Here is a 19064-nt window from a genome sequence, read left to right as displayed (position 1 = left end):
AAGTACCCCTGACTCATACATACCCTACATCAAACCAGTACCCAGGCTTTGCACAGGGTCACGTTTGATTTAGCAAATGAACTTTTTTTCTCTTAAAACCCCTTGTGGAGCAAGGCCCAGTCTGATTTCCAGGGAATGAAACTGACCACTGTTCTTGAAGAACCCTTGGGGCAAGTCTGGCCTTATCTTTTTCTCCTTTTTGGCTTCTTTGTCTTAGAGACAACAAGTGGAAGCAGGAAGCATCCCTCTGGGGTCTTGGCCTGTTCTATTTCCTGTTTTCCAGTTTCATTGTAGACAAATAACTACAGGGTCTAGCTGCAAGCTTTAGGGGGTGCACTGTCTCCAGCTTGGCCTTGCCCTTGGTGATAATTTCTTAGACTCTTGCTTGGGCTTCCCTACCGAACACTAGAACACCCAGAGGACCTCAGTTCTCAGATTCTGCAGCAGAACCCTTGACAGTGATTCCCCTCTGAAGATCAATATGAAATGGATCCCTGAAGGGATTTATCACATCCTCAGGTTGAGTACAAAATACTAGAAGACACTTTCCTCCTGGAAACAGCTCTTTACTGGGGCAGTGATACCGTGTTGCATGATATTATCATATGTAGACAGGACAATTATATTGCAGGGGGTAGGTTGGTCGTGCAAGCCAGTTGCACACTGATGTTGAGGAGGATGGTGGCACAGAGGCTGTGAGCAGGAAGAAGACAGGTCTCTGAGGCAGCGCAAGGGAGGAGATAGCTCTAAGTCTGCTGGAGTCTGAAGGAGCAGGGCAGCTTTACAGAGAGTGAGTCAAGATAATGCAGGCCTTTCCCAGCATCCCTTTCTGCCAGTGTATGCAAGAAGTTCATGAAAGACGAGAAGTAACGTCAAAGGCTCCTTGTGCATGTTCAGGCTCTTTCCTGGCCTAGTCCAGCTTGCTGCTCACGTGGGAAAGAGCTCCAGCCATCTTAGGTCGTGGTGGGGTGAGGTCAGTGTGCATCTGTGGGTAGGACAGCCAAGAGTAGGAGGTAAGAGCTACCCTGTTACCAGGCGTGGACCCTGCTACAGCTTCTTCCTCCCTGGCTACCGCAGAGAAGCCCCACTGGGAACACGGCGTGGCAGCCTAGGTTGAACAAGGGGTGGCTTTGCAGAGAGGCTTCACCCCTGCCTTGTCCTCCCACCTCCACCCCTGCGGCCTTCCTGGGAGGTGGATAGCAGGCCAGCAGAATGTTCTGGGACCTGCAGGGTCTCTCCCTGCAGATGACACTCTGCTTGGGTTCTTTCCAGGCCACTCCTGAGATGCAGAGGTAAGATGAAGAAGAGGAGGAAGAGCTTTCTGGACGTGTGAATCAAAGCCCTCTGAACTTGTCAGGGGCACACCGTGCACAGGGCCTGAGAATGCCAGCCAGGCAGAGTTTTCCTGCCCTGTATGGAGCAGGGCACCTCCCTGTGACTCTGTTCCCATGGCTGTTGGGAGAGGCTCTCTGGAGTCTCATCTATAATGCCCCATTGGTTTCCCTGGATGTTTTCAAGACCAGGAAGATACTGTTGGCTAGCGTGGGTGTTAAGTGACTGCAGAGACCAGAGCTGGTTACCATCCAAGAGATCTAAGACAGCCTTCCCCAGGTAGTCACCTCCCCAGCAGGCCATCACAGGAGGAGAGGTGTGTGTCTTCTTCCCTTTCCTCCTAACCAGCGATGGAAACCCAGTAGCCCGCCCCCTGGCCAGCAGAGAAATGGGGGTGGGCAGTGAGCTGTTTTCTTATGGCGCAGTCATTACTGGGGAGCTTAAGGCTACACAGTCAGTTCTAAGAGACATCCTTACATCAGGATCAATCAATGATTGTCTGCAGATAGTAGGTCCTTCTGGCTGCTTTCTCTGACCCCCTCCTCAACCTGTATTGCAGCATCAGGCCCAAGACCTTCTTCAGTAGGGGCTGTGGTTCCCTGGAGGGCCTGGAGGCCCAGGTAATCCAGGGGGACCCTGGATACCTGGTTCACCCTTGGGCCCTGTGGCTCCACGTTGGCCTGGTGACCCTGTCTTTCCTGAAATCCCTGGCTTTCCCTGAGGCCCTGAGGGTCCTGGAGACCCTCGGGGTCCCTCTGGCCCTGGGGGCCCTACATCTCCTTTGGGGCCTGGCTGCCCCCTTGGCCCTCCAGTGCCAAAGCTGCCCTTTGAGCCTTTGTATCCTTGGAAGCCTCTCGGGCCAGCTGGCCCTCTTTCTCCCACGGGTCCTGGTTCCCCAGGCTGCCCCTGAGGACCCTGAGGTCCTGGGGGCCCCAGGCTGCCAGAATCCCCTTTAGGGCCTCTGTTTCCAAGAGGTCCTTTTATGCCTGCATCTCCTTTGAGTCCTCTTGGTCCTGGAGGTCCGGGGACACCTAGGGTTGGATAGAAGAGACAGGTCACTCATGAGGCACAGGGACAGCTGAGGCTCAGACAGAAGCTTGGCCCAGGGCTGCCATCCCTGGACTATTAGGTAAACGCTTTACTCTTGCTGGAGGGGGTTAGATCAGCAGGTTCTATGCAACATGTATTAGTGTACATGGGCCTGGTGTACTGCTAACACTCCTAGTTCTGACATCCAGGCTCTCCTGAAGCTTCACACACGGCTAGCAGGACAGAGCGCAGGGCTGTGGGGAGTAGGGGAGGCAGGGGGAGGGTGCGTGGTAATCCAGGATGCTCCCATCCTGCCCTAGGGCAGCCTGACCGTCTATACTTCCGGTAGGTTTTGAGTGCTGTTTTCACTCCCTGCCCTATCTTCTGTGACCTCTTGGGCCTCTGGCATCAGGGACACAGAGGAAAAAGAGAAGAAAGTAAGGTAAGACCCATCTCCCAGAAGCATCCCAGAGAAGGGCTGCCTCTCCAGGAGGTCCACTCTAACCACTCCAACCTCTCCTATGAGTCCCTGAGGCTGCTGCTTTCTGAGCCTTTAATGGGCACAGAGAAATCAGCGCAGCGAAAGCCAGCGCTCGATGTGTGTCTCATGGACTCTGAGAAAGCAGTCTCAGAAAGACAACAGGTCATTTCTTACATCTTAGCACTGGGCATAGAGCCTGGTCTGCAGTCAGGAGAGCTCAGAGCCTGTGAGAAGAGGCCGTCTCTCCTTCTGCGGGCCTCTATTATAATATAGGATGGTGAGGAAGAGACGTGACTTTCAGTGTGGAGGCCATGCCAGGAGTCAAGTGGCCTCCCACCCCGCTACCTGTCTGTCTAAGTCCGAGAGTCACCACTTCTCAGATCTATGCCAACTCTGAGGATACGCGGCAGAGAGCAGCTGCCACTCTGCCAGGGTTGTGTAGAATGCCTTAAGGCGTGACAGACAGAGCGTGGTCTGAGTTGAGGACAATCGTGGAAAAAAGAGCTCCAGCTATTGCGGAGGCGAGGCTTAGTGAAGACCTAGTTCTTTTTGGCGGTCTCTGTGTGGCTGAGGGGCAGGGTTGATGGGAACTGTGGGTCCCAGAGCCTGACTCAGATCTCCATGAGAACTCTGCTGGCACCTCCGCCCCTTTGCAATGAGATGTCCAAGGTTTGTCATCTAGGTGGGAATCTAGTCCAGGTTCTTCAATCAAAACCTGGAGAGTGAAGTGAGATCCCATTGGTAGGCTGAGGCCTGGTCCAGTTGATAAAAAATGCTTGCTGTTTTGAGGATCTGAATTCCCAGAACTCGTGCCAAAAAAAAAAAAAAAAAAAAGCTGGGTATGGTGGCATGTGCCTAGTACTGAGGGCTCAGAGGTGGGGGCGACTGGAGACAGGTGGATCCCTTGAGTTTGCTAGCTAGCCCACCTAGCCTAATTGTCAGACTCCAGGCTAATGGGAGACCCTGTCTCAAAAAACAAGGAAGATGTCTCCTAAGAAACAAAACCTGAGGTCCACACACATCTGTACACACAAATGGACCCACAAGGACCCCCCCCCCTGTGTGTGTGTGTGTGTGTGTGTGTGTGTGTGTGTGTGTGTGTATACAATGCTAAGAGCTTCTGGAGTGGAGACTAGAACTCAGTGGGGTCTTTGAGGGAAAGGATGATGTGTGTTGAGAGCTGAGAGTTCTCTAAGTTGCCAGAATCTTATCTGTGGTCCTGGATCACCTTCATCCTGGCTGATGTGACCCACTGCCTCTTGCTTCCAACCTCTGCTGTTCCCCGCATCCTTCTCAAAGTGTTTCTATGCGGAACCAGGTCAGTAAATACCCATTATGACCTAAACTGGAACCAGAGCCTGGACAGTCAGCCCCACAAGAGCCAATAAAAACCTTCAGTCAGCTACCGACACTGCCTGCCATGGGACGCTGCTCGGCCTCAGCTCACGTGGCATGCCAGCAGAGGCGCTTGGGGGCTGAGGACAGCTGGTGGGTGATGGTCACAGCCTGGCATTAGAGAAACCAGGATTCAGGAGCTGCCCTTTTATTCCCAGAGAGTCCCTCATTGCACAGTTACCAGCCCAGCACAGGCCCAAGCTGATGCCCACACAGGGTCCACCTCCCCCAGCCTGGCAGGTCTCTCTGGGAACTGGCAAAATCACAGTGCCTGTCCTTATTCTGCTCCTGGCATCTGGACCAGCTGAGATTTGGAGAAGCAGAGGGCCATTCAGCAGTGGAGAGGCCCTGTGAGGCTGTGTGGCTGACGGAGCAATGCTGGGCCATCCTTCCCCATTCCAGAACTCAGAGTTCAGCGGAGAGCTGTACTAAATATCATTCGTAGTTGAGTTAATGTAACACATACAGCTTAAGCTGTCCTTAATATAACTTTGCACAACTGAATGTCAAAGTGCTCTGTGGCCCTACAGCCCCTTGTCCTGACCCCTAACCCCGTTACTAGGTGGGGACTTGCATCATGCCACTGTCCCTGATCCTTCTTGGAAATTCCTTTGGATTGGTCCTCCACCTGTCTGGGAACAGGCTGCCCTGGAGGCTTCTCCAAGTCCTCTAGCTCTCCACTCTTTTTGACTTTGGATGTAAGTGACTGCACCCCACGTCCAGTCTGAGCATCTCATGATAACAAGGGTGCTACGCTCTGCCCCCTCCCCCAGGCCATCTGATATACCTCATCTTCTTCTTGGGGCCCATTTTCTCCAGTGCCCAGAGGAGCCCAGCAGCCACTGTGAGTGTATCTAGGGTCTCTATGTCAACAGCAAAGGAGAAAAGGCAGAGCCAAAAGTCTGCCCTCCCCGCCACACCACCACTCATTCCCTGGGCGTCTTTCCAGGGCAGAGACAAGCCTTCTTTCCCCGAGAGAGGAATGTGTGCCTATCATGCTTGGGGTAGACAATTGGGCAGAAGCCTCAGCCTCGGTCATACCATGCATTCCGTCGTCCCAAGCATGAATACAAGGAGGACCCACAATAGAAAGTCCGCCTCTTTCTCTGTGCACACTCTTGGGGACACCGCTGCAGAACCATCTCTGAGAACCCAGATGAGTCCACGGCAGCAGCAGGAGGACACGTACCAGGCCCCTCTACCAGGCTTCCTCCCACAGCTACCCCTTCTGCCCCTCAGCAACCTCCAAAAGGGATGCATGGGTCTCTTCCATCCAGTTTGGAGCTGTCCGAAGAGGGGGCTCTAGAATCCTTCTCTGAAGAGCACTGAGGGGTCCATAAAGTGTAGAAAGAGCCAGGCATGGTGGTGTACAGCTATAATCTGAGCCCTTGGGAAGCAAAGGCAGGAAGACTGGGAGTTCTGGGCCATCCTGGGCTACATAGAGTCTGGATAGCTAGATAATAAGAACTTGTCTCAAGAAACAGCACTTGCCATCATGTGCAAGGTCCTGGATTCTATCCTTGGTCCCTACATTAAAAGAAAAAAGTGGATGGGAGCTTGCAAAGGCTTCTTTCTTAGATGCTCAGATGAGTCAGAAGAATCGTGGGGCAGGGGAGCCCCGTCTCTCCCGGGACAAAGCCAGCCGCTAGCAGTTAGGACTATGGGGAGCAAGATGACTCAAGGCTGAGACCAAGGCTCCCACCGGGACAGAGTTCCAGTGACCTGTCAGTAGTAACAAGACACTGGTGTGGGCAGAGTACAGGGCAAAGAAGAGGAGGGCTCAGAACTGCTCAGAGCAGCCAAGAGGCAAACACCAGCATGGTGGCTGAGGTAAGGAGTCCCCGGGAGGCCCATCATTATTCAGGAAGCTACAGGCTGTAATTAGGCTTTTGGGCCCATTAGGAACCAGCCACAACTGACTGCATGTCTGAGGTGAGTAGAGTGGGTGGTGGTTCTGTGGTCCATACTCAGGATTAGGGAAGATGAAAGGATCAGGAGCGGCTGGAAGAATCTAGTATCTCAGGACACAACCCTGCCCATCCACGGTACAGTGAGCCATTGGTAGGAGGGCTCCACGGTGCCTCTCGTAGTCAGCTCACTAAGACGGAGGGAACTAGAAATGGAGGAGATGGTTCCTTGAGTGAATAGCCCAATGGAAGATGCCTTGTCCTGAACCCTGAGACCCAGGTTGGAATGCCAGCTCTGGTATTAGCATGTTAGGTGGCTGGACTTGACCTCTCTCTGTCTCTCTCTGTCTCTGTCTCTCTGTCTCTCTTTCTCTCTCTCCATTGACCTCAGCCAGGGATTCTCAGTCCTAGCTGTGCTCATCAAAAGAGCACTGAGAAAATGTTGATGGACTTCTTTGTCTGTTGAGGGTGGGCTGGTGTGTAACCGTCTACACTGCCAACCAAGAGTAGAACTGTTAAGAGACGATGCAGAGCATCTTCCTGGGAGTTCTGAAGTGACACCAAGGACTGAGATCCCGAGAGAAGGCTCTCCCTGGTGCCAGTCTGCCAGCCTCTTCTGCTTCTCCTCTCAAGGCACTGTGGGGAGTGATTGTTCTGTGTAGAGAGGCTGAAAAACCAAATGGAAGAACGCAGCTAGGGCACCAAAGAAAGCTCTCAGCAGCTTTCCAAGGCCGGGCAGACAAAAATGGGGCTCACAGCCACTGACCCCTCTTCACTGACACCTGCACACCCAGCCCCTGTGTCCAAACAGAACTGTTTTTCCCTTCTTTAAAGTAAAATTCTTTCCCAGGTGGGGGTGGCTCATGCCTTTAATGCCAGTACTTGGGAGGCAGAGGCAGGTGGATCTCTGTGAGTTCAAGGCCAGGCTGGTCTACAAAGCAAGTTTCAGGATAGCCAGATTTGTTACACAGGGAAAACCTGTCTTGAAATGCAAACAAAAAAATATTTATTGTGCGTGTGTAGTGTTTGCATGTATGTGTGTGAGCATGTGCTTGGAGGTCAGAGGACAACTTGCTGGAGTCAGTTTCTCCTTCCACCTTTCAGGTCCTCGCTACCGAACTCAAGTTATCAGATTTGGTAGCAGGCACCTTAACCTGACAAGGCTATCTTGTCAGCTTTACTGTCCCCTTCTTAGCATGTCAACTCCCGAATCCTTATGGGTTATGGCAGGATATGGCAGGTGGTACTTACGGAACAAGTGTTCAAGTTTAATTCCTTGCACACTTGGCTTCTACCCTCCATTCATACTTTCAGTTATTCATTGACTAAGCAAACACTTCCAGAGTGCCTTCAGGGCCCATGGACTGTCAGACAGTGGTGAATAGGAAAAGGAGCTTATGTCATCAATAATTGCGTTTTGTAAGAAGGCCTTATATTAAGACACCCATTTTAGGTTCTTATTACTGTTGTCACTGAACCTCACTATGACCCCATGTGGTACTGGCAGGGTAGGTATTAATGGTTTTGTTTGTGCTGGTTAGTTTTAACTGTCAACTTGACACAACCTAGAATTGCCTGTGAAGAGGGTTTTAATATCAAGAATTATCAAGATCAAGTAGATCTTAGGGCATGGCTATGGGGGGAGGGGGAGTTGTTTTGATTGTTAATTGATGTAGACAGGCACAGTCCCTTGTGTGCAGCACCATTAATACCTAAGTAAGGAGGTATAAGAACTAGTAGAAGAGAGGAGAAGCCTGGCTGGGAGTGGACCAGCGATTAAGCTGGGAGCCTGCATGGATTCCTTTCTCTCTGCTCTTGACTGTTGATGGGATGTGACTAGCTACTTGAGTTCCTGCCTTGACCGCCCCTCAGTGATGGGCCATAATCTGGAACTGAAAGCCAAATAAACCTTTCCTCCCCTAAGCTGCTTTGTGTCAAAGGAACAGAAATTAAGGTAGGACACAGTGGGTGAGGAGACGGAGTTGAAAGCAGTGAAGAGCTCTACCCATCACTCAGCTAATGAGCGGTAATTTTTTTTTTTTTTTTTTTTTTTTTTTGCCTCTGACTCCCAAAGGATAGTCCTAGCAGAGACACTGTCTAGCACAGCCATTGTCTAGCACAGACATAAAAATTATCTTAGAGACATAAATCTTTATCCTAGGGAGAGATAAAGATTCTAGGAGAGGTGTAACCAGCATGGATGCACCACAGGATTTCTGTTTAGTAAATGGAGGCTGGGAATTAGAGCTGGAAGGGGCTGGTCCTACCCCTTCATTTACAGATGACAGAGCACAGTTGGGGAGATGAAGCAAGTGTGCCTGAAGTCCCAGAGCAAATTACAACCCCGGCTCCTTCCCTTCAGTAGGCACTTGGCATCCCCTTCACTCCTGTACCGCTGCCATCTCCCTACCTGTCCTAACCATCAGCTCTACACCGGCCAGACAACCCTTCACTGCTAGCTCCAGTGTCAAAGCCTCAGGGCCTGTCTGAAGGTGGGGGACTAGTTCCCTCAAAGGTAGGGTGTGCAATTTACCCGGAAAGATTCTTCCAGACTGGAGAAGTTGTGCATGTGATGACTTAAGCATCAGGAGGAATGTTGGCCAACAGACACAACTTAAAATTGCACCTTAGCGGCCACACACGTGCATCCTCTCAGTGAAGTGATGTGGGAAGCTTTTGGTTCCCATGGAAACACTCAGTGCCTGGCTTTGTTGTAAACATAAAATAAGACAACAAATTAAACATCTTTTCCCCTCTCCCACCCCACCAATCTATATCAAAGAGAAAATAAGCCCCGTTGCCATGGAAACATGAAGATGTTGAACTGAGGGTCCTGTGTACTCAAACAGATGTCCCACCATGCTGAAGATGCAGTTTTGTAATGACAGCTCTGCTGTGATCAAGGCAGCAGCAAATGTCAGTCTCCAAGAATTCCTCCAGGTACTGTCTCTGTCTCCTCCATTCTCCATCCCTGGCCCTACAGTGAAGCAGGACCTAAGTAGAAATGTCTGTGGTAGTTGCAAGCTTATGATCTCAGCTTCTCCTTTCCTGAGTGCACAGTGGACACATCTTTAAGAACTTAAGTAGGGCACCAGGAATGTGTGTATGTGTGTGTGTGTGTGTGTGTGTTCATGTGTGTGTGTGTGTGTGTGTGTGTGTGTGTGTGTGTGTGTGTGTTCATGCATGTGTGGGCATATGTACATGTCATTAGCCAGGAGCAATGTCAGTGTTTTTCTCAATTGGTCTCCAGCATATGTTTTGGAAATAGGGTCCATCACTGGACCTGGAGCTCACTGTTTTGGGTAGACTGGCTGCCCAGTGAGGCAGAGGTCATCTCGTCTCCACGCCCCCCCCCCCCAGTGCTGGGATGACAGGTGTACACTGTCATTGTACAATGCTCCTGGCTTTTATGTAAACACTTGAAATTGAATTCAGACCCCTGTGTCTGTGCAGCAAACACTTTACTGACTAATCCATTTCTCCAGTTCTCGGGATTTTCAAGCTCTTGTGACCTGCACATATTGCTTAACCAAACTCTCCTGTCTTAGGTTACTGTTTTGTAAGGTAGAGTCACACCAATATCTACTTTTTCTACCCTCAAAATCCCCCTTTTCTGTGGAGTATATCCATAGGCTCCAGTGGATGTGTGAAGTCACACACAGTAGCAGGCCCCAGGTACACCACCTGTCTCCTTATATACGTACAACTATGAGAAAGTTAGGCACATCTCTCTCAAACTCCGCAGTTTCCCACTTAGTATTTTCAGACCATGGTTGACCATGAGTAGTTGAAAGCATGGGAGGTAAAAATACCAATAAGGAAGTGGAGGGAGCTACTGTCCAAGGCTTGTTATGAAGCTTCACAAATCAGTGTGTGTAAGTGGGCCATCACCGGGAAACTTGGAATTTCCTCTGCTCTTAGAGTGAATTCAACATCACCACACAACTGGCAGAATATGAATCGTAAGAACCATCTCCTCGTGCTCCTCACTGGAGCACAGCACCCTAGAAGCCATTTTTGGTGAAATATGGTGGGAAGGCTTTGGTTCCCACAGAAATTCTCGGTGTCTAGCTTCATTGCAAAAATGAAAGATAACAATAAACAAAAAGACCCCTCACCCGACCCCATCAGCCCAGAGGGAAGAAAAATGGTCTCTAAAGAAAGAAAAAAAAGTCTCTAGTGGCAGCGCAAACACACTGTGACATCAAGTGAAATTGACACAGGCTTAGGACTAGATGGCCAAAGAGGAGCAGGGCATCAGTGACATAGGCTCCAAGACTAAAGATGTCCCTGGTAACTGAACTGGAAAGGGTCCCTGCCTTGGATACTGTAGAGGATGTAAAGGCTGAAGGAGACTAGATAGAGTGGAATTCAGGCTTCCTTCCTATGCTGCAAGGGTCTAGAAGATATCTTTTCATGAGGATTTAGGATTCCAAGGGAGATCGTGAGAAGGCACAGTTCACAATTTTGCCCAGGGACCCACCAGCAAGATGTCTGCATACTCTTGACGCTTCATGCTCTGCTGGGTTAGAAGTTCTGACAGGACAAACGCCTTCAGCAAAGACACAGTGGTGACTCAGTTGAACAAGAAGTTAGGTCACATGGCCACCTAAGGGCTCCTATGACTCTGGGCCAAGAGGGAGGGAAGAAAGAAGAGAAAGGCTGGGCTTGCTCACGTGACTAAGGTCAGTGGGAAACTTCCACACCCGACCCGGGCATGAGTAACAATAGGCTGGAACCTTCAGAAATGAAGGTTTCTGGTCATCCTATTAGAAGCAGGCATGATCCACAGGAATGCTGGTGAGGGCAAAGGGGATTTGGAACAGGAAGTGGAAGGAAGTGTGTTATAAATCCTAGCCGTAAGCACCAGCTTGATTACAACAATAAGGACTGCATTGTCGCAAGCATGTCTTCCTCACTTCCTGTAACCAGATCAGTGTGCGCACATGACAGAAACTTCGTTTCATCTTCTCTCTCAGTCCTTTTCATCTCTCTGTTAAAACACAGACGTAATGACTACATTGACCCCCCACGGTGTTTGAGTTCTGAGGTAGGACGAAAGTGAACATTGTTCTAGAGCCCTCCTTCTATGGAAAATGTTAGTGTGCTTTCGGTTTTGCACAGGATAGTTCATTGTACTGTGATAGCTCAAAACGCAGCCTTACTATCAGCTTCACTTGGAGATTGAGAGTGTCGGTCTAAGGAAATGTGTGAGCTGCCATGTAGGTGTTGGGACTTGAACCGGGGTCTTTTGGAAGAGCAGCCAGTATCCTTAACCTCTAAACCATCTCTCCAGCTCTAAGGAGACAAGCATGGGTGACAAGTTGACAAGGAGTAGATTTATGATGGCTAATTTTATGTGTCAATTTTAAGGGGCCATGAGGTGCCAAGATATTTGATCAAGCCTCACTCTGAGTGTTTCTGTGAGGGTGAGTTTTGTTAAGGTCGACACATGGATTGGTGGTCTGAACAAAGCAGATTATGCTCCTTAATGTGGGCTTAGCTTCGTCTAAGCAGTTTAAGGCCAGAATAAAACATAAAGTTCACCCTCCCCTAAATAAGAGAGTTCTTCCTGCCTGATATTCTTCCAAATGGGATGATCTCTACAGATCTTGAACTTGCCAGTCTTTCTAGTCACACAAACTAATTTTTATGATCTGTCTGTCTGTCTGCATGTCTGCCTGCCTGTCTATCACTTAACTATCATTGACTTAACCTATATTCTGTTAGTTCTGCTTCTTTTTTTTCTGGAGAATTCTGGTGAATAAAGAAACTTAGGAAGATATAGAAGAAGAATGCAGGCAAAAGCATTAATGAAGGGGGCAGAAAGGGAGAAAGTCAGCATAAATGGCTTCAAGAACATGAGGTCTGTATACTTACCTACGTGGGCTAAAAGAAATCAATGAATAAATTAAAGTTTCTTCGAAAGGTAAAGTTAGAAACCATCTCACCTTCACCAGGAGGTTTACAAGAACCCCCTCCCTCCCTCCCTCCTTCCTTCCCTCCCTCCCTCCCTCCCTCCCTTCCTCCCCTCTTTAATGTGTTCCTTTTTTTGAGATGAAGCTTCACTATGTATCTCTGAGACTTAGTGTGTAGTCCAAGCTGTCCTTGAATCCATGATCATTCTCCTGCCTCAGCCTCCTGAGTGTTGGGATTATAGGTGTGCACCATTAAGCCTAGCTCACAAAGACAGAATTTTTAAACATTAAAAAATGATTTAATTTTATTTGGGTGTGTGTGTGTGCCCACTTGCATGTGTATACCATGTGTGTACATGTGCCTGTGGAGTCCAGGAGAGGACTTCAGATCCCCTGAACTTAGAGAGGATCAGCCTCCTTATGTGGGTGAGGAGGGAACTGGGAACGGAACCAGGTCCTCTGTAAGAGCAGCATGTGTGCTTAACCACTGAGGCCCCTGAAGACATTTCTTAACATTGCCTGCTGCTTTGGAAGTTGGTTACAGGATGATTTCAGCACCCTCCATCTAGCATCCTCTAACTATGTACATACTATTAGAGATTTCCCTAAAATCGAATGCTCCTGTATACAGAAAAAACCCCGAGTCCCTGGAGAACCCTGCCCACCTTCCTCTTACCTCGGATGATGGTGACATTTCGAAGGATTTCTCCATGCTGTGTGTCCACAGCCTTCATCTCCTCCATGATCATGGAGAGGTTTCGGACATTGAAGTCCAAGCGAGCACTGAGCAGACTGAAGCGCTCCCGGAGCAGGTCTGTGGTGCCCAGCATGAGGGAGACAGACTTATTTAGGTAGTAGAGTTCCTCAGCATGGGTGTGGAAGCCCAGTGTGCAGGATAGCCTCACATCGTCCAGGTACTTGAGCATGCTGTGCACGTGGTTGTCGGTGGCGTTGATGTTGGTGAAGATGGTGCCAATTTCGATCTCGTGAGAAGCCATGCGTCCTTCCAGAGACTCGAACCTCTCCACTGTACGGTTCTGGGCATATCGGGTGTGGTATTGGAGGTCATGCATGTTCTCCTCGTGGTCATCCAAAAAGGAGGAGATGTTGTCCAGCTGTAGCTGCAGGCCCATGACCTGCAGCACCAGGTCATGCATGCTCTCAGAATTCTGGCTAATGCGCTGTGAGGAGGCCCCCAGGGTGGCCTGAATGGTCTTGACCATTTCTCCAGTCTTGGCAGAAGTGCTGCGCAGACCCCCAAAGAGCCTGGTGTAATTCTGCCAGTCTGTGACTATCTTCTGTAGGGTCAGAGTCTCCTCGTCTGTCTTCCGCTGGATCCCATGGATCCACTCAGCGGTCTGGCCCACTGTGAAGTTGATCTGGTGTACAGCAGCCCTGACATCATAGCACTCCTGGGTGAGGTCCTTCAGAGTGGTGTCCATGCCTGCTGTGGTGGCCTGCCAGCCCCTCACCTGTGCCAGGAAGAGTCCGAGGGACTGGTTTACCTGGTGGATGGAGAAGGAACAACTGCCCATCTCCTGGGAGATTTGACTGCTTGTGGTGGTGAGCAGCTCATGGGCCTGGGAGGTCTGGTCCAGCTGGACCTCCTGGGCCAGCAGCATCTTCTGAAGCCCCTCCAGCTCCTCTTGGAGCTTCCTGATCTCCTGCCCCAGCTGCCCAGCCTCTCGGCAAAAGGAGCAATTGTTCAGGGCTTTTGGGTCTTCAGGAGAAAAGGGGACAACATTTTCAGTTAAATGGGACAAAGGTGCTTCGTGTGTGTGTGTGTGTGTGTGTGTGTGTGTGTGTGTGTGTGTACATGTTTATATGCATGCAGGCATACACACATATGTGTGGAGGTCTGAGGACAACCTTAGGTATTGTTTTTCGGGTGCCATCTATCTTATTTTTGAGGCAGATCCCCTCACTGGCCTTGAGCTTGTCAATCAGGCAAGGCTGGCTGGCAAGTGAGCTCCAAGGATCCACCTGTTTCCATCACCCTAGCCCTGGGGTCACAAGCTTGTGCTACCACACCCACCTTTTCCACATGGGTTCTTGGGATTAAGTTCAGGTCACAATGTTTGTGTGGCTGAGTTATCTCCCTAGCCCCAAAGGTACATCTTGAAATGCAGGCACAAGGAACCAGCAAGTGGCTTCCAGACCCTGCTTCCTTTCCTGCTACAAAAATCCCTCTCAGAAATCCATGTGGAATCTCATCTTTACTCTGCAATCTGAAGAGCAGAATTTTGGATATTTTTTTCCCACAGTATCACTGCATTCTCAAGAACAGATCTTAGTAACTCTTATGAGGTGACCAAGAACCTCCATTGTGCACTTCATTTTAGAATGTTTACACATATTTTAATATCTGTTGTCTTGGTTGAAATCTCATAATGTATTTGTGAGGAAGGTGGCCCTGGTGAGCTTTTTTCCTTGTGACTCCTGAGGAGTAAGACAGAAAAGTAGCTTGCCAAACAGAACTCTATTATTAGGTATTAGGGCAGCACTTTCTATTCGCAAGAGAGATGATCTTTAAACCCACATATGCTATGGCTCCTTCTGACTCACTCTCTTTTAGAATGTTCCTGATTGGAGAGCAGGATAGAGAGCATTGTGAACTGTGCTGTGGTTTAAGGCAGGTGACCTGAAAGGGGCTCATGTCTCAGGAGGCTTTGCAAGGTCTTAGAAACCATTTGAGATGCATGAGGGTATTTTGAGAATGGACCATACTTGCTTTCCTTGTCTGCCTAGGGTCTGTGGCTGGATCAACAGACCATATAGAAACTGCGCCCAAGTCCTTGTTGTATCCCAGCATCCCAGTCCTCCTTGGATAGACCATGCTCAGCCAGAGAGGGAAGCAGGGATCAGTGGCTGGTCTGAGAGAGTAGGCAGCACCTATCCATCTTTTGATAACACAGGATGGAGGGCCCTGTGTGCTTCTGGACACTAGAATCTTACCCAGTCCTTGAAGATTTTCTTGCATCGACACAAGCTTCTTATTATAGATGGACTGGGCCAAGGAGATGTCTTCTGAGAGAGAGTCCACCTTCCTAAAAACTGGGGAAACAGAAGAGACACCGAGCTGGGTCATGGTTCAGAAGTAGCCATCATTGGTAAGATAATTTTACCGGTCTGCCACTGAAACCATTTGTGCTTCTCCCAGGGTATAAAAAAATCCTCTCTTGTTGAGGACACTCAAGATACCTCCTCTCCTAAGCTTACAATCAAAGTTTGATGTGTAGATATGACTGATGGCCCATCTTGGAAATAACCCTTATTTGTGATGGTTGTGAGGACATGATTTTTCCCTTGGGATAAATGTTTGGATGATAACCCTTTGATATGTACAAATCCTCAGTAAAGACTTCCTCTAGAGCAGCCTCTGCTACCTTACAGTTCACCCCAGCCCGGGCCCTACGAAAGCTGTTGTGTCCACAGGGTTTCTGATCCGGCAGAAGCCTGGATGGCCCTGGCAGGGGTGAGAGGGTATGGCTTGGACTAATGACTGACACAGATCCTCTGAAGGCCACGTCGGGCAGAATGGAATCAGTTTCACCCAAATCGACTTAGCTTCTAGACTCAGATTGACACCAAGTCTGTTGGGTGACTTGAGGAAGGTCAATGAACCTTTCCAGAATGAACAGAGTCATCTACAAAATGAAAACATGGAGCCAGTGACTTCTACAGCTCTTAGCACCTCCAAACCTGTATGTTTTCAAATGATTTAGAATCTCTGGGCTCTCATGAGCACTGTATATCTCAGATCTGTCAAGAGATTGAATTAATTAGTAACAGTGACATGTTTGAGAGATCCTAGGGACAATTTCACATACTGTTGGGTTGGGGTAGCACTTTACAGTTGGCAATAGTTACTTCATTTGAGCCTTCTCTCAATTAAGAACCTATATATAGATAAAGGGAAAGAAATAAAGAGACCTGATAATTGCTATTTTGACTCTAATATCTACTGGACCGTCAGCCAAGGTCTCATTCCATGTATTCTCACTACTCACCGAACATCCCACATTTTGTAATTACATATTAATTTGTTTAGGTATTGTGCTTATTTTTCCTGCCTTCTCATCTTGTTATGGTTTCAGTGTGAAATGTGCACTCTAGGCTCATGTTTTTGAATACTTGGTCCCCGATGGGTGGCGCTGTTTTGGAAGGCATGGCCTTTCAAAGGTGAAGCCTCGCTGGAGGTCGTGGCTCAATGGAGTGGGCCTTGAGACTCTTATAGCTAGGCCCCACCTCCCTTCTGCTCTCTTCCTTCTGCCTGACGAGGCAATGTGTTTGGCCGTCTCCTCCTACTGCCGTGCCTCACCCACCATGATGGACCGCTCTCAAGTGATAAGCCAGAATGAATCTTCCCTCCCTGAAGTTGCTTGGTGTCAAAGCAAAAAGAAATGTAACTAATACAGCCAGGGGTGTTGGTTCCCAAATACCCCCAACCAGGAGCATGACCACATGCCTTTGCTGGAGGGTGTTCCCTCTCAGGGTCAGCACCTTGGGTGATGGTCGTTCAGGCCTCCATTGCTTCTCACTACTTCCAGCCCTGTCACTAGTATCAAGCAGGTTGGGACAAACAGATTTCAGTATGATGGGACCAAACTGATTTTAGATAATTTACCGTAAACTCTTAGAATCCAGAAAGTAGAATCTACCTGAACCTAGCCATATGATAGCACCGTGGGCACACTGACAGCACTGTATATGAGAAGCACCGAAAGTTGGGTCTCCTGGCCTCACCTTCAGGACTTTGATTTTGTAGGTCTTAGTAAGACCCAGACATTTACATTTTAATGAATACCGAAGGCAAGCTTGATGCAGGTGGTAGGTACCCAATCTTATCTTGTACAACACACACACACACACAGACCATGGATGGTCTTAGAAGCCACTTGATCCAGTGGTCAAAATCCAGGGCTCTACAACAGATTCACCTGGAGAGCTGAAAGTTATGGATCCACTCTATTACCCTGGGAATAAGAGAGGGCATCAGTAGTTCTGAAAACTCCCAAAGGATTCCAACACAGACCTGTCAAACTCGTCTGGTTTCTCTCTTCTACTCAAAACCCTATAGCTAACTCTTAACCAGAGATTAGAAACAAGTCTAATCTCCTAGAGGATTAGCCACAATGAAGTCCGAGCCAGGAAGATGCTTGTGTGGGTTGCAGGAGACAGATGTGGAGTGCTTGTCTCCTCAGGGGTGCTTTTGGTGTAGAAATCTAATCAGCCACTCCCGGGCAACCAGGGTCAAGGAACTCTGAACTCACCCAAAGAGGCCAGCACAGCCACGGCCACCAGGAGCAGAGCCAGGAAGAGGTACAGAATCCTCACCGACGTGTGCAAAGATAAATTCCTCTGACAGCGGCTGCAGCGGGGTCCTGGCCGGCCTGCAAAGGACAAGGAGACGGTGGTGGCTTAGGTCAGTGGTGAAGGCTGGAGTGGAATGCTCAGTTCCATGTTCCTGTCAAGCTGGGCTCACAATGGGAGTTTTCCACTTTTATCTCTTACTTGCTCCTACCTAGACTGAATTTCTAGAACTTTCTGGAGTAGAGGAGACAGAGACTACCCGACCCCCTCCTTACCAGTCCTTCTTTCTTGGCAGTATCTTCATTCAGCCCACAAAGTGGCAAGATGCCTTTCCTCTGTACACTGGCCCTACCAGTGGTCCACAATCCCAGCAGCCTGCTCACCCCACTGCCTAATGCTCTGCTCTCTTGAGTGCTCAGCACAACTCACTTTGCCCATGACTTTCTGGGTTACAGTACTGGAACTCTCCTGCCATGATAATTCCTCAACAGGGGCAAATCATGATGCTTTAGAGAGTGTGTCAGTGTTAAGATGTAAAGTCCCACTCCTGGGGACTCGCTCAGCCCCAGGCACGCCAGAAGTTGGTCATCAGTTTTCAGACTGGACAGATAAGCTGTGGCTGTTTTGGAAACCAGACAGGGAGTTAAAGTCCACCAGTCAGGTTGCTGCACAGAGGGGAGAGGAAGCAGGTGTTCCTGGGAACCCTGGGAGATGACCAGCGCCCACTGAGAGTGTATGAAGGCCCCAAGGTGAGTTCGGCTTAGCTTCAAATGATGACTACAGCAGTGATTAAAGACCTAGTTCCTGGTCCACATGGCACACTAGAATCAATTCGGAATTCTGAGGGCAGGCCCGGGGCATCACTGGGTGCGTACAATGTCCAGTCAGGGAAAGGACATAAGGTGTAATCTACTGAATGCCACTGAGGGCCCTAGTCCAACCAGCAACTCAAATAGCAGGAGCAACAAAGTGGAAGACAGGCCTTGGGCACAGAGCGTCTGGCTAGGGGAGTTGGTAGGGGTTCCTGTAGGGGCTCAGGGGGAGCCCTGGAGGCATACGACACTTCCTCCAAATGCTGATTTCATCCATACTGCACAGTCCCAGGCTGCACAGCTCTGCCCTTCCCTCTCCAAGGAACAGTAGGAAAATGAGGGCAAGAATTCTGATGCCACCCATTTAGACACATTGCTCACCAGTCTAGAGATGAAGACAGTGAACTCTCAGCTCACAGAGGAGATAGGAAGTCCCTGAGTACTTACCTTCTTGGGTGCATGGGAAGGATGGCATGTCCTCGTCTTCACCAGCCGGGTCCTCTTCAGTAATGCACAGTACATCCCTGTCACTGCCAGCTGATCTCACTGCAATGGAACCAGTTGGGTCAGACCCTACCTTGACCACCAAGCCACTTCCTTCCCTCTCTAGCTTCCCATCTGGTATCAAGGCTCACATCCCATGCCCACCCAGTCCCTAGGTGCAATTCAGTCCACCTGAGACCTGATGTAAGCTGAGAAATGGGCAAAGTTAAGACGTCGAAAGCCAAGTTACTGAGACATCTCACCCATCTGGTAAAGAGATGTGCCCATCTCCCACAGTCTAGGAAGACACACAGGCCCACCTAGTCTGCACCTTGTTCAGACCCCTAGAGGTGGAACAAAGAGATATAACAATGTGTTGATCTGCCCAGCACAT

General features: G+C 49.4%; 2 protein-coding genes across 4 annotated transcripts in view; one reads left to right on the top strand and one right to left on the bottom strand.

The window, feature by feature from the left end:
* Positions 1-545: 545 nt before the first annotated feature.
* Scara3 (scavenger receptor class A member 3) overlaps positions 546-19064 on the bottom strand; it is a 34574-nt gene continuing 16055 nt past the window's right edge. The window contains exons 2-7 of one of the 3 annotated variants that reach the window (XM_059273442.1): positions 18635-18733; positions 17336-17455; positions 15018-15116; positions 12739-13782; positions 2319-2363; positions 546-985 (exon numbers count right to left, since the gene is read on the bottom strand). In XM_059273442.1, the coding sequence (XP_059129425.1) occupies positions 975-985; positions 2319-2363; positions 12739-13782; positions 15018-15116; positions 17336-17455; positions 18635-18733 (1418 nt within the window). In that variant the 3' untranslated portion in view covers positions 546-974. Of the gene's footprint in view, positions 2364-4070; positions 4208-12738; positions 13783-15017; positions 15117-17335; positions 17456-18634; positions 18734-19064 lie in introns of those variants that run through there. The other 2 variants (XM_059273441.1, XR_009381214.1) reach the window with 2 other exon arrangements.
* Clu (clusterin) overlaps positions 4207-19064 on the top strand; it is a 57647-nt gene continuing 42789 nt past the window's right edge. Inside the window, exons 1-2 of the mRNA XM_059273444.1 lie at positions 4207-4330; positions 15065-15172. The gene's annotated coding sequence lies outside the window, so the exon portion shown is untranslated. The remainder of the gene's footprint in view (positions 4331-15064; positions 15173-19064) is intronic.

This window comes from Peromyscus eremicus, chromosome 9 (genome assembly GCF_949786415.1).
Source record: "Peromyscus eremicus chromosome 9, PerEre_H2_v1, whole genome shotgun sequence".
Classification (NCBI taxonomy): domain Eukaryota; kingdom Metazoa; phylum Chordata; class Mammalia; order Rodentia; family Cricetidae; genus Peromyscus; species Peromyscus eremicus.
The sequence above is the reverse complement of the archived record's forward strand: the minus strand, read 5'-3'. Positions and strand labels throughout refer to the sequence as shown.